The 12,916-nt window shown below is 34.3% G+C and overlaps 1 protein-coding gene across 2 annotated transcripts; it reads left to right on the top strand.

Moving 5' to 3' along the window:
* Window positions 1-681: 681 nt before the first annotated feature.
* Window positions 682-11,087, top strand: LOC135583777 (probable small nuclear ribonucleoprotein G). 2 transcript variants are annotated; one of them, XM_065163567.1, is made up of 5 exons: window positions 728-841; window positions 937-959; window positions 2,707-2,776; window positions 10,657-10,778; window positions 10,873-11,087. In XM_065163567.1, the coding sequence occupies exons 3-5, from the start codon at window positions 2,749-2,751 to the stop codon at window positions 10,930-10,932; spliced, it is 210 nt and encodes a 69-aa protein (XP_065019639.1). In that variant the 5' UTR covers window positions 728-841; window positions 937-959; window positions 2,707-2,748; the 3' UTR covers window positions 10,933-11,087. The 2 variants fall into 2 exon arrangements, with proteins under 2 accessions (XP_065019638.1, XP_065019639.1); XM_065163566.1 differs by lacking the exon at window positions 2,707-2,776 and having other exon boundaries at window positions 682-841.
* The last annotated feature ends 1,829 nt before the right edge of the window (window positions 11,088-12,916 follow it).

Below are 12,916 nucleotides of genomic sequence, written 5' to 3'. Positions count from 1 at the left end.
AAGAGAAAAAAGAAAATAATTTCTCATCATTTCATAAAAAAAATAAGTGGGTATGATCGACGAGTAGCGAGCGAGTAGGTGCAGTGGGTGAGTGATAGGTGAACAGATGTAATGGGCAAACGGGTGCGATGGGCAAATAGTGATTGAGTAGGTGTAATGAGCGAGCAGATTCAACGGGTGAGTAGGTTTAGCAGGCCAACAACGAGTGAGCAAGTATGATAGACGAGTATGATCAACAGATGCGATGGACAATGAATGAGTAGGTTGAAATGAGGAGGGGGAGAGAAAATCAATAAGAAAAATTTATATAAAATTAATAATTTAAAAATAATAAAAATGTATTGCATGTGACAACACATATATTTTTTTTGATCGAGAAAGTTAACGATGAGAATTAGAATTAAATATTTTACTTTCATATATAAAGATTTAATATTATTTTTTAAAATATAAAATTTAAAATATTAATTATAATTACCTATAAGAGGTACTTGTGTCGTCTCAGTAGGTTTGGAAAATTAAAATATTAATTATAATTAACTGTAAGAGGTACTTATGTCGTCTCAGCAGGTTTGGTGACTAGTTGCGTGTCTTGATTGGTGAATGACGAGGGCCCCATAAAAAGATTATGGATTGATCCGCATAGGAATTCTCATTCCTTTGATGGGCAGACGTCACCCCCTGCTTATTTATACGACTTTTGCGACGGTGGTCGACGTTGCGGAGGGCTGAGGGTTTATGGTGTGCAGAGAGAAGAAACTCCCGGGACTTGGAGACCCATCGAACTCCTCTCGCTTCTTAACGACATGAGCCGATCGGGCCAGCCTCCAGATCTCAAGAAGTGAGATTTCTCTCTCTCTCTCTCTCTCTGGTTTAATTGAACCGTTCCGGTTCCCCTTTTGATTCTCGTTTCCTCTCGATGCCTTGTTTCTTCAGGTACATGGACAAGAAGCTTCAAAGTGAGTGCCTTTATGCCATCACGGTTTGATTTTGATTGTAGTTTTGCATTTTTCTTGTAAAATTCGTGCCCTTGGTTTTGATTTTATTGCGCGTCCGCTGGCTTTATGCAATCGGTCTTATTTGGTCTTATTAAAGGTTAGGATAAAGACATTTAGATTTGGCTATGTTACTGCTGCAAGATAGTCTTCCGGAGATTGAGACCTTTTCCGCGGAGGCTGGCCGCTAGGCTTTCAGTATCTGCCCATTTGTGCGATTGTAATCATAATCATCTTTCATTGATAATACTTGGTTGAATATTTTTTTCGCGGTTGAAATATCTCCTGTGCTACGGAGGTTCCAATCTTATCAAGTTCATCATCCATCTCAGTAGGAGTGACTCTCGAATTATTTTGTTGCATAAACTTTATATCTTCAATTCCTGCTTATCTTGCATGCTCATACTTGATTCTCAATGAGTTGCCGTAATGCATCATTAGTCTTATGTCACATACATTTTAGCTCCATTCAAACACTACGAAGCCACATTTAAACCATTTATTGAGGTTACCTATTTGTTTCTCTATTGTTAGTGGATGTACCTTCATGTTGATTGCATGGATAATTATCAACTCACATCAATTTTTTGCAAATCTTAAATATTTATGTGCATTATGGACTATAACCATGCGTAATGGAAATTTGATGCAAGAAAAGAAAAGAGGAATAGAGAAAAAGAGTAGTGAAAATTTGATGCTAGAGACAAACAATAACTTTTTTCTTCTTGACAAGTCTCTAGACTTTCTTCTTGATTCATTTTATTATCTCTCTTTAAACATGAAATTTCTTATCTATATATATAACCTTACATAAGAGCTACAATACTCATGCTCTATGACGAAATTCATACACTTTTATTATTTATAACCTATGAAATGTCCTATTGATTCTTTACTTATCGTAACCCATGTAACCTCCTTCTACATTGTTATTTTTATCATGGTGTGTAACCTCTACTGTCTCTTCAAATTCTAAAGGTTATATTGTTTTGTCCATGTGTTCATGAAAGAGAGATTTCATTTCTCTCTTTTAATCAGGTTTTATCACTCAACACCCCTTAAACTTCATTCATTTTATTCACACAATCAAGTGATGTCTTCATTTTAAGAAATATCTCCATATTAAGGGGCTTGGTGAAAATATCGATTTGATCATCAGATTTGATGTGGTCCAATGAAACTTTCTTCTCTTTAATTTGTTCTCGAATGAAATGGTTCCAAACATTGAGATGTTTGCTTTGTTAATGTAAGATAAGTTTATTGATAAATGATATCACTGACTTGGTATCAACATATATCTTTGTAGATTGATGTTGTGCATAATTGAATTCTTTCAAGTTAGTCATATAGTGTGGCATACATGGTGGTTCCATTACATATTTCACTTCACATGGAGATAGTGTCTTAGTAGATTGTTTCTTCGAATACCAAGTAAAAGTGGTGTTGCCCATGTAGAAAATAAAACTGGTATTTTTTAGTCTTTTAGAGCTCCACCTTAATCATCATCGGAATAATCAATGAGTAGAAAATCATTTGAAAATGGATATAATGGATCATGAGTTATGATACCTTTGATGTAGCGAAGAACTTTTTTGGTGTTTACATGTATCGGTTTTGGTTCTTCCATAAATCGACTCACTAATCCAATTTTATATAAAATATTTGGTCTCATGCAAATTAGGTATCTCAAGTTACTAAGCTTTTGATGTAGGTTTCATCGATTGTTTCACCATTATCTTGGTTTGAAAGTTTGATGTCACATTCAACTGGCATGCCAACCGGTTTGTAATCTCCCATCTTGAAACTTTTGAAAACCTCCGTTAGATATCCTTTCTTGTGAAATTAAGATGTCTTCTTTATTTTTCTTCACTTTAATACCATAAAAATAAGACATAAGGACAATGTCGATAATTTCAAATTCTTGAACCAAGTTTTCTTTGAATTCTCCAAACAATAAGTGGGTTGCTTCTTGAAAAGTACTAGACACTTTCATAAGGACATTGGATATATCCATTTTGTTTAAAGTAGATATCAATTCTAGTAGTTCATGCTTTAGGTGCTTGTTTAGTCTATACAAAGCTTTTTTTAACTTAAGAACTTTTTTCATACCTTTTTTAAATGTCAATGGTACTCTTATAAATATAAGAAACCATTCAAACATATAAATTTTATATCTATTTGATAAATTAACCAATTATTTTGTATGGTAATGGGTATAATTGATTTAAAATTTTCCATTTGGATAATAGGGTCATTACCTTTTCATCATGTTTTTGTTTGTAACTCTTTGCCACCTCTCAACTTGTCCTTGTGTATTTTTTTTATTTTGTAAACTCACTCCACACCAATATTATTTTGTCTCTGGGATAGTGATGCTAACTTCCATGTATTGTTTCTCACAATGGAGTTGATCTCTTCACTTAGACAAATGAGAACTGGTTCACTATGAGACAAGTGAGAAGTGGTTCACTATGAGACAAACAAGAAGTAGCTCACTATAAGACAAACGACAAATGAGATGCAATTCATCTGTTACTTCATATAGAACTATAGACTTGTCTTTTGAGACTTATAATTGTGGAGAAGATGTTGGCGATGATGATGATGGTGGTGGTGAAGAAATTTTAAACTTCTTTTGCTTTTGTTCTTCATGCAACTTATTGATGTTCTAATTCCATGCACCATTTTCAATGAACTCCATATCCCTACATATAACGGGCTTTGAATTGTTAGGATCAAATGATCAAATGATTTGGTTCTTTGATTGAGAATATGTGCATAAGTAACACACCTAAAATATCTTGAAGTGTGAGACACCTAGCTTTCTTTTTGTCCATGCCTCTTATGGAGTCTTTGTTCTCCAAGTTTGATGTAGGGCACTAGATTAGGTTGTAGATAACACAGGCCATCGCTTAGTTCAAAACTCATATGACATATATTTGATCTTTGAGCATGCTTCTCACCCTATTATGAATTGTTCGATTCTTTGTTTCAGTCATACCATTTTGCAGGGGAGAATATAGTGTCATTAGTTGATGTCAAATGCTATGCTTAAATGCATTGGAGGTGAATTCACCATCTTGATTGGAGTCGATGGTTTTAATGTGGTAGCCGTTTTCAGTCTCTATAAAAGTTTTGAACTTCTTGAATATATTAAAGGCTTTCTTTTTTATTTAAAAATAAACCTAAAATTTTTGTGTATAATCGTCAATACAAGTTAGAAAATAGTGATGCTTAACAAAAGATGTTGGAGCAGTAGGCTCACAAATGACATGATGAATAAGTTGAAGTGGTTTCTTTGCTCTAAGATTTGCCTCATGTGAAAGCTTCTTGGTTGTTTTGGAAAAAAAATACACCTTCACATATTTGACTTGTCTGTTGTATGCACGATAGACCATACATGAAGTTCAAATGCTTTTTTAGTGCCACAACAAAGTCTTTCAATAGTTTGTCATGGTTAATGATTACGATGAATAATCTATTTTTTGACATCTTCATTTGAGCAATTAAGCGATTTGTATTGCATCTTAGAAAGAGTTAGTTCTTTTTAATGTGAATTTCATAATATTTTTCTAATAGTTTTTCAAGACAAAGAATATTGTTTTCTAATAGTAGGGTTCGCCTTTCTAGCTCGAACTAATGTACTGGCCGATCGATGATATTGTATGTATCGTCTCGTATCAATGTACCATGTGTCAGAATAGCGGGGTGTACCGATAGCACAAGAAAATGGTCATAATAGCTTTAAGAGTTCTTAAAAATAAAAAAATAGATTAAGGGTTTTAAGTTAGAAATAAATATAAATTTAGTATAAATTTAATAAAAATAATTTAAATTAGGAAATAATAGTGTCATATATCTTTTTGGAATTTTGAGGAGCAACTTTGTGGTACGTTCTAAACCATCTTTTTGTTGATATTGAATTATCTATAAAGAAATTATTTGAATTGTTAGATTATGAGTTAAATAATTTAAAGATTTAAATAAATCAAGTAATTGATTGATGGATATACTTAGTTCTACCACCAAAAAGAATGATGAGAGTTTATGGGCTAGGGATCGGGGTCCTCGATCCTATGTATATGTATACCAATTTGATATGTTTGTCGGACTCAATCTAGAAACTGATCCCATGACATATTATACTGATACATTATATGCTATTGGTGCATCAATATTGTGATGGTCATAGTTTGATCATCGTGAACACATGTTTCGAGGCGACTCTGAGGCAAGTATGATTGTGACATGTATTGGTGCGGAGGTTGGAGAATGTCAGAACTTTTACTTTCACCATTAATCTGTTGCTCCATATCATAAGATCGATTATTGTATTACTGCTCGGAGAAGAATGACCAACTATTATCGTACTGCTATTGACCATAAGATTTTCTATAATACGACGAGCTTTGCTCTGGGTCTACATCATGCAGGCTCTGTCACATCTTCTCAAAATCATTCATTGCTTTCCCTTTTCCCTTCCGTGTATAAACTTAACCAGTACCTCATTGAGCTCTATGATTTGACTCTTGGGTGAGATACGTAAAACATTGCTCCTTGATTTATGTGCTACTCTCAAACTATGTAGGTGGGACCATTGACTCCTCGGTGTCGTCGCCATCATCGGTCGAGGTACTGCTGTTTACGTTGTTGTTATGTCTCCGAACCGAGTGGGTTGTTGAATGCAATTGAGAAGGTGTTCCATCATTCAACTTGATTCTTTCCAATGGTGCTATTGATGCTACTGTCTTCCCCGTTGCCTTTCCCTTTGCCTTTGCACACTAAGCGAATGACTCTGACGGTTGAATGTCTTAGTTCCTCGAATAGTCTGACTTGATGTTATTCGACAGTACACACACTAGCTGGCTACTCAAACCCGCAAACGATGAAAAGGAGACTTCTTATGATTGAACCAATAGAAGAAGAGGTCATTGAACATTCAGAAGAGAACCTTGAACATAAAGAAGATGCGGAAGAAGAGCCACAACCGACTAACGTTACAGTACATGCACTAGCCGGCTACTCAAACCCACAAACGATGAAAGTTGGAGGCCTTCTCAAACAACAACCGATCACTGTTCTCATCGACACGGGCAGTACTACTAACTTCTTAAATAGTAAGCTTGCTGTTCGGATAGCATTACCTATCGAGAATCGCTGCAGGTTTGATGTTAAGGTCACCGACGGACGGATTTTGAATTGTGATCGTAGGCGCCCGCAGGAGAAACTATTGCCGCAGGACCAAGAGATAATTGCAGATTTCTTCCTTCTCCCTCTTAACAATCATGAGGCCATGCTCAGAATTAAATGGTTGACGACATTAGGTGATATTTCCTGGAATTTTATGAAACTAATTATGAAATTTTACAGTAAGGAGAAACAGGTGACATTGCACGGGAAACGTGGGGGCGACATAACAACGATTTGCACACAACAAATGGAGAAGGTTTTGCATAAAGCATGCAGCGGCTTTTTGGTACAACTTGAGCAGCAAACTAAGGGAGAGCCAACAGAATTTGAAGATCCAAATCTACTTCCTTTGCTTGCTGAATTTTCAAATATATTTGACGAACCGCGCAACCTACCTCTTACCCGTCGGCATGATCATTGTATAACGATCCTTCCAGGCAAATCTTCAGCAAATGCTCAGCCATATCAGTATCCACATCTTCAGAAGGATGAAATAGAAAGGATTGTAAAAGAGATGCTCAAAACAGGAGTTATTCGGCCAAGTTGCAACCTCTACTCTTCACCGGTGCTACTTGTACGCAAGAAGGACGGAACAAGGCGATTATGTGTTGATTACCGAGCTCTCAATGGCATAACCATCAAGGATAAATACCCTATTCCAATAGTAGATGAATTGCTAGATGAAAGGGAGCACAAATCTTCACAAAGCTGGACCTTCGATTCGGGTATCATCAAATACGAGTATGCGAAGAAGACATACCGAAAACCACCTTTTGAACACACAACGACCACTATGAATTTTTGCTTTCTTCAAAAGAAGGTGGAATATCTTGGGTATATCATATCAGAGGAAGGTGTGGCAATAGACCCCTTCAAAATTGGAGCAATGCAAAACTGGCTGACCCCAATGAACATAAAATTGCTACATGGCTTTTTGGGTTTAACAAGCTACTACTGCAAGTTCGTGAAAAACTATGGAGAGATCAGTGCACCACTTACTTCCTTACTGAAAAAAGATGTCTTCCAATGGTCGGACAGAGCCTCTGCTGCCTTCGACAAACTTAAGGCAGCCATGATGACGACGCCGGTGCTAACACTACCAGATTTTAACCGACCCTTCATTATTGAGGCCGATGCATCTGGAGTCAGAATTAGAGCCATTCTCATGCAAGATGGTCGATCACTCGCATACACTAGCAAGACATTATCTCCCTCCCATCAAAATAAGTCAACATATGATAAGGAGATGCTCGCCATTGTGCGTGCAACAACGAGGTGGAGACCTTACTTAATTGGTCGACGATTTCAAATTAAAACCGACCATAAAAGCCTCAAGTACTTTTTGGAACGAAAGATATCATCCCCTGAGCAGCAAAAATGGGTAACAAAACTTCTTGGATTTGATTATGAAATAACTTACAAAAAGGGGAAAGAAAATGTTCTTGCAGATGCGCTTTCGCAGCTACCCGAGCAAGTTGAAGTTTCGGTCGTTTCACTTCCGACCAGCGACTTCCTTGAGGATATTAAGATGGAATGACAGGAAGATTCAGATACTAGTAAGATTATAAAAAAATTGGAGGAAGCACCAAGCCCCATGGCTCATTACAATTGGGACTCAAAAGAATTACACTATAAGGGACGCATTGTGCTTATGATAAATTCTACTTGCATCTTCACGAGCAGATTTTGGACAAAGTTATTCCATATGCAGGGTACTAAATTGAAAAGGAGTACGACATATCACCCACAAACCGACGGCAGACGGAAGTTGTAAATAGGTGCTTGGAGACAGCCCAAAGCCACCCACCAAATATGACTACCCAAGGAGAACTTCAGACTCAGCCAAGTGGCATTATTGATCGACGGATCGTGACTCGACGACGACGATCCACTACTGAATTTCTAATACAGTGGGCAAACCTACTAACAGAAGATGCTACTTGGGAGAACTATGATGACTTGAAGATCAAATTTTCAAAATTCATGAATCGTCAGCCTCGAGGACAAGGCTGATTTGAAGAGGGCGGGTCTGTTAGGACTCTAGCTAGGAGAGTCCTAATTGAGAGGGACATTCATGTAAAACCTACCTAAGCCGACCCCTATTAAAGAGGTGAAGAGGCCGGCTAGGGTTAGGAGGTTATTTCTTAGAGAGGAATAGAGAGTTGTAAAGGAATAGGAGTCTTGAGTAGGAGTCCTATTAGGAGTTGGTTAGAAGTAGGAGTCTTAGTAGGAGTCCTATTAGGAGTTGGTTAGAAGTAGGAGTCTTAAGTAAGAGTCCTATTAGGAGTTAGGGTTTAGAAGTCCTATAAATAGTTATGTATTCCACCTCTTTTCATAAGCAATAGATGAATCTTTTCTGCAGCCTTTGAGCAGCAACTTGGAGGGAGAAACCCCTATAGAGTTCCAAGGAGGCCGATCCCCTAAAGAGATCAACCCCAAGTTTAGAATCTGCAAGGGTTCTAACACTCACTTCACCTGATTGCTTGCCTAAGCAAGCACTCGGGCGCTTTCTAAAAACACACTGTGAGAATTAAAGCATCAATAGTAAATTTCATAGGTTACAATTGATAAAAGTGTATGAATGCATTCAGTCATAAAGTATGAGTATTGTAACTCTCATCTATGTTTTTATAAATAGATGAGAAATTTTATGATCAAAGAGAGATAGAGTGAGTCAAAAAAACAAATCTAGAGATTGATCGAGGAGAACAAAAGTTTTTGTTTACCTCTTCCATCAAATTTTCGCTTTCCTCTCTATCTCTTTTTTCTTTTCTTATCAATAATAACCTTTCATTGATAGTACTTGGTTTCATATTTTTTTGGGGTTGAAAGATCCCCTATGCAACAAAAGGTTCCAATCTTATCAAGTTCATCTCAGTAGGAGTGACTCAAATTCTTTTGTTGCATGAACTTTATAACTTCAATTTCTGCTTCAACTTGCATGTTCATGCATGATTCTCACTGAATTGCCATAATACATTATTAGTCTTATGCTACATACATTTTAGCTCCATTCAAAACTCTGAAGCTGCATTTTATCCATTTATTGAAGTTGCCTGTTGTTTTTGCCGTAATTAATGGATGCTTATCACACATCAATTTTCAGCAAATTTTAAATATTTATGTGCATTATGGACTATATAACCATGACAACTGCTGTCACCAGGCTGCATTGGCGATTCTAAGTAAATTCAAAATTCCTTTTTTTAAATTGGAAAAATTCATTTTGAGGAAAATGCTGATTACAGTCTTTGCATAGAAGATTTTCATGTGGGTGTCACTTTTTATGGATCTTGTTAAACAAATGTGGTGTAGGACAAGTTCATGAAGTGCGATTAAGGTGTATTTATTTATCTGAGAATCAAGGAAGGGATAGAGAGAGGGAGAGGGAGGAAAACTGTCCTATAGATCTTTTCAGCTTGTTATCATAGTTTCCAAATCTTTGCTAGGTCCTTGTACTATTTGCAGATTGCATGATAAATTTATTTAAGGAAACTTCATTAATTAAAAATTACATTAATTAAAAAAATGCATTTACAGAAGACTTGATTGTGTCAGGATACAAAATGGTACAAATTCTGAGACTAGGTTGAGTTTGGCATTTTTAGAGAAGAGCACATAGGAGTTCTGAAAGAATTTTTAATACATCAAATTTTGATCTCTTGCCTTCACCATCTTATTACATGTGTAAGAGGGAGTATACAAGAGTGGGTATCTCTTGACAAGAAAATGCGAAGCACATGGTTAGTGAAGTGGATGTTGTGGTCTTTAATCACAAAAAATTTCGTTGCTAGATCTGTCTAAAAGCAAATTTTGCTTCAGAATTACTTTGGGCACTTTTGAGGTAAATCATATGGACTCATATAGCAATATTTTAAGAATTCAAAGTTAGTGGTTTACATAATCATGTAGATGATGGAAAGTGCCAAACAACTTTTTTTGATGGATCTAAATGTAGATGATGGTCAATCTTTTAAGGGTTAGAGAGAATACCAGTTTAGACTCCTCTTCCAATATTCCTGTACACAGTTACTAGGGAGATGAATCTCTTAATTAGATATCGTTGGATGAGTTCAGAGAACAGCATCATTATTTGTTTAGTAATATAACTGAATTCCATAGGCAAATTAGTAATTAATGATGTACTTTTAGTGTTGGTCCAGTGGATACAGTAGTTTTCGCAATCGCCGGGTTCAGATTCTAAGTCTACCTATGTCATTGTGTAACATGACCAAAGTTGCCAACCGGTGAAGTCTCTATGTTCTCTAGTTTATACACTTTGATAATGATTTCTTTTTTGAACTCATCGTGTCCATGGTCCCAAACATGAAATAATGATTTGTTCCCGAAACTGCTTAGGGAACTCGTGAACTCTCGTGATGTATGATTATTATTTCCCTGTATTCCCACTCTTTTGCTTTGCCTTTGAAGCATAGGCTGATATAATTCGAGTTAAAACCATTATTTACAGTAAAGTTGAATGCAAACCGAGTTGTGGTTGGCACTCTTCGTGGGTTTGATCAATTTATGAACCTCGTTGTTGACAACACCGTGGAGGTGAACGGCAATGAGAAGAATGATATTGGCATGGTGGTGAGTTCTTGCATCATTTATCCTGTATGATGTTCCTTTTATTTATTTATTTTTTCATTTCTTTACGAAAGATATTTAATATGTTCTTTTGTAGGTTATTCGAGGAAACAGTGTGGTGATGATTGAAGCTCTCGAGCCGGTTGCCAGAACATAATACTGTCTTTTCTTCTGTTAGTCAACTCGTGCTTCGTGTGTTTTTATTAATGCCTATGAGATTGTCAATGATCTGTTAGTAGTCATGTGTTGTATTTCTTTGACCTTTATCATCATCATCCTTCGTAGTTAATTCTATGGACAACTGAAAAGAAAGAGACGAGACCAATAAAAAAAACCAAGTTTCTCAGAAAAAAATTGTTTTTTAAATTTTTTTTAAGACAAAATTGTCCTTTTTAGTTTTCATTTGTTTTCTTTCTTCGTTTTACTCCGTTTCGAGTCCAGTTCAAGTGAACTATTTCGTTGGATCATTTTAAATCAACATCAGATGGATCCTAAATAAATAATAATTTATAAGTTCAAATAATATTAATACATTTATTTATAATGATAAATATATAAACTAAATTTAATATTGAAATAAATTACTATAAAAACTATAAAATTATGATAGTAGTAAAATATTGAATTAAAGTAGCATGTAAGGCAACAACATTATTTTTGTATATTCTAAATAAAAATCATATTATTGAATAAATTATTAAGAATAATGTGTTTTTTTATTTTAATTTAAAATAAAAATGGTTTCTAAAGTTTTAAATGATTATTTACGCTTTTAAAATGAAGTTTAGTATTTAGAATCCTTTTTTTAGCTATTGGGAATCTCTAAAGACAAATATATATATATATATAATTATGTTATTTAGAATCTCTCAATTATCAATCTTACTATTTTTGTTTCTACGATCTCTAACGTCAGTCGCTTCTCGCTTCGCTCAACACTTGGAGAGAGACATGATGAGGTCATGAGGTCGGACGAGATCTCTAGAAGAGAGCGATATGGGCAAACCATCTCTTTGATCTCCTTATTTGTATATTCCGCACTTTCTCTATTGTGGGTAGGCCTTACGAGAAAGGATAAGAAGAACTAGAAAAGGAGAATGAAGAAGATAATGTTTATGTTTATTTGTAAAGGAGTATTTTGAAAATATTAAAATTTTTGAAGTAGGATTCCAAATAGTAAAATTGGGATGTGAATAGAAATATTCTTTAAAATAAGTAATTTTTTTCACTTATTTTAGTTCTTATAAGTTGGATTTATGTCTTTCTTATTATGTCTAATTTAAGTTGAACTTAAATAAAAAATAAAAGGTTAACTTATAATAATTTTAGGTTAAAAATTATCGATTTTTTGAAAAATAATTAAAATTTTGGAAACCATACAAATGGTTGACAAAGATCTAAACAACCGTATTTTATTTTTTATTTTTAATATTTTTTTATTAATTTTAGTCTTTAAAATTTTGAATTTATATCATTTTTTAATTTTATGCAATTTATGGTGAATTTATAACCATTTTGGGTCAAAAATGGAATATTTTTATGAAATAAAAAAATAATAGTTTGGAGACTTGGGTTATACTATTTTTCAATGAGGTTATTCACATCTCACTTTTTTCAAATATTCTCAAATTTTCAAGAAACTTTGCAAATAACTTATTTATACATAAATGATCATTTCTTCCCCCCTATTTTAGCATTAGGACGAGTATATTTTTGCTAATTTGAGGTCTTTAAAGATGAATATTTATCATTTTGTTAATTTGCAATCACTTTGGACCAAAATATTACTCTAATATTATTAGAGAAGGTTTTTCAAATTTTTATATAAAAATTATAGATCTGAGTTTTGATATTTTTGAATAAGATTATAACTCATTTGAATAGTGTAACGACCTCATTAAAAAAATAGTGTAACTTACCTTTTATTTTTTAATAAATAAAATTAAAAAAATGAACATTTTCTATTTTTAAAATTTTGAAATGATTAATTTTTATGATTTCAACGCTACATTATCTTTTCAAAGAAATTTAATTTTTTTTAAAATATAAATGAAATAAAATTATGATTTTCTTTGAAAAAATGTTACTTTACCATGACAAAAAGTATATCTTGTGATAAAACATCAATTCAAAATTAATAT

This window comes from Musa acuminata, chromosome BXJ3-8 (genome assembly GCF_036884655.1).
Source record: "Musa acuminata AAA Group cultivar baxijiao chromosome BXJ3-8, Cavendish_Baxijiao_AAA, whole genome shotgun sequence".
Lineage (NCBI taxonomy): Eukaryota > Viridiplantae > Streptophyta > Magnoliopsida > Zingiberales > Musaceae > Musa > Musa acuminata.
This window is presented reverse-complemented; position numbering and strand designations above follow the sequence as displayed.

What these genes read in the sequence shown, in the direction of transcription:
- LOC135583777 (XM_065163566.1), top strand. Translation starts at nt 807, where the DNA reads ATGAGCCGATCGGGCCAGCCTCCAGATCTCAAGAA. An exon ending in CATGGACAAGAAGCTTCAAA is followed by an intron (nt 960 to 10,656) that starts GTGAGTGCCTTT and finishes CATTATTTACAG; the next exon opens with TAAAGTTGAATGCAAACCGA. An exon ending in AGAATGATATTGGCATGGTG is followed by an intron (nt 10,779 to 10,872) that starts GTGAGTTCTTGC and finishes GTTCTTTTGTAG; the next exon opens with GTTATTCGAGGAAACAGTGT.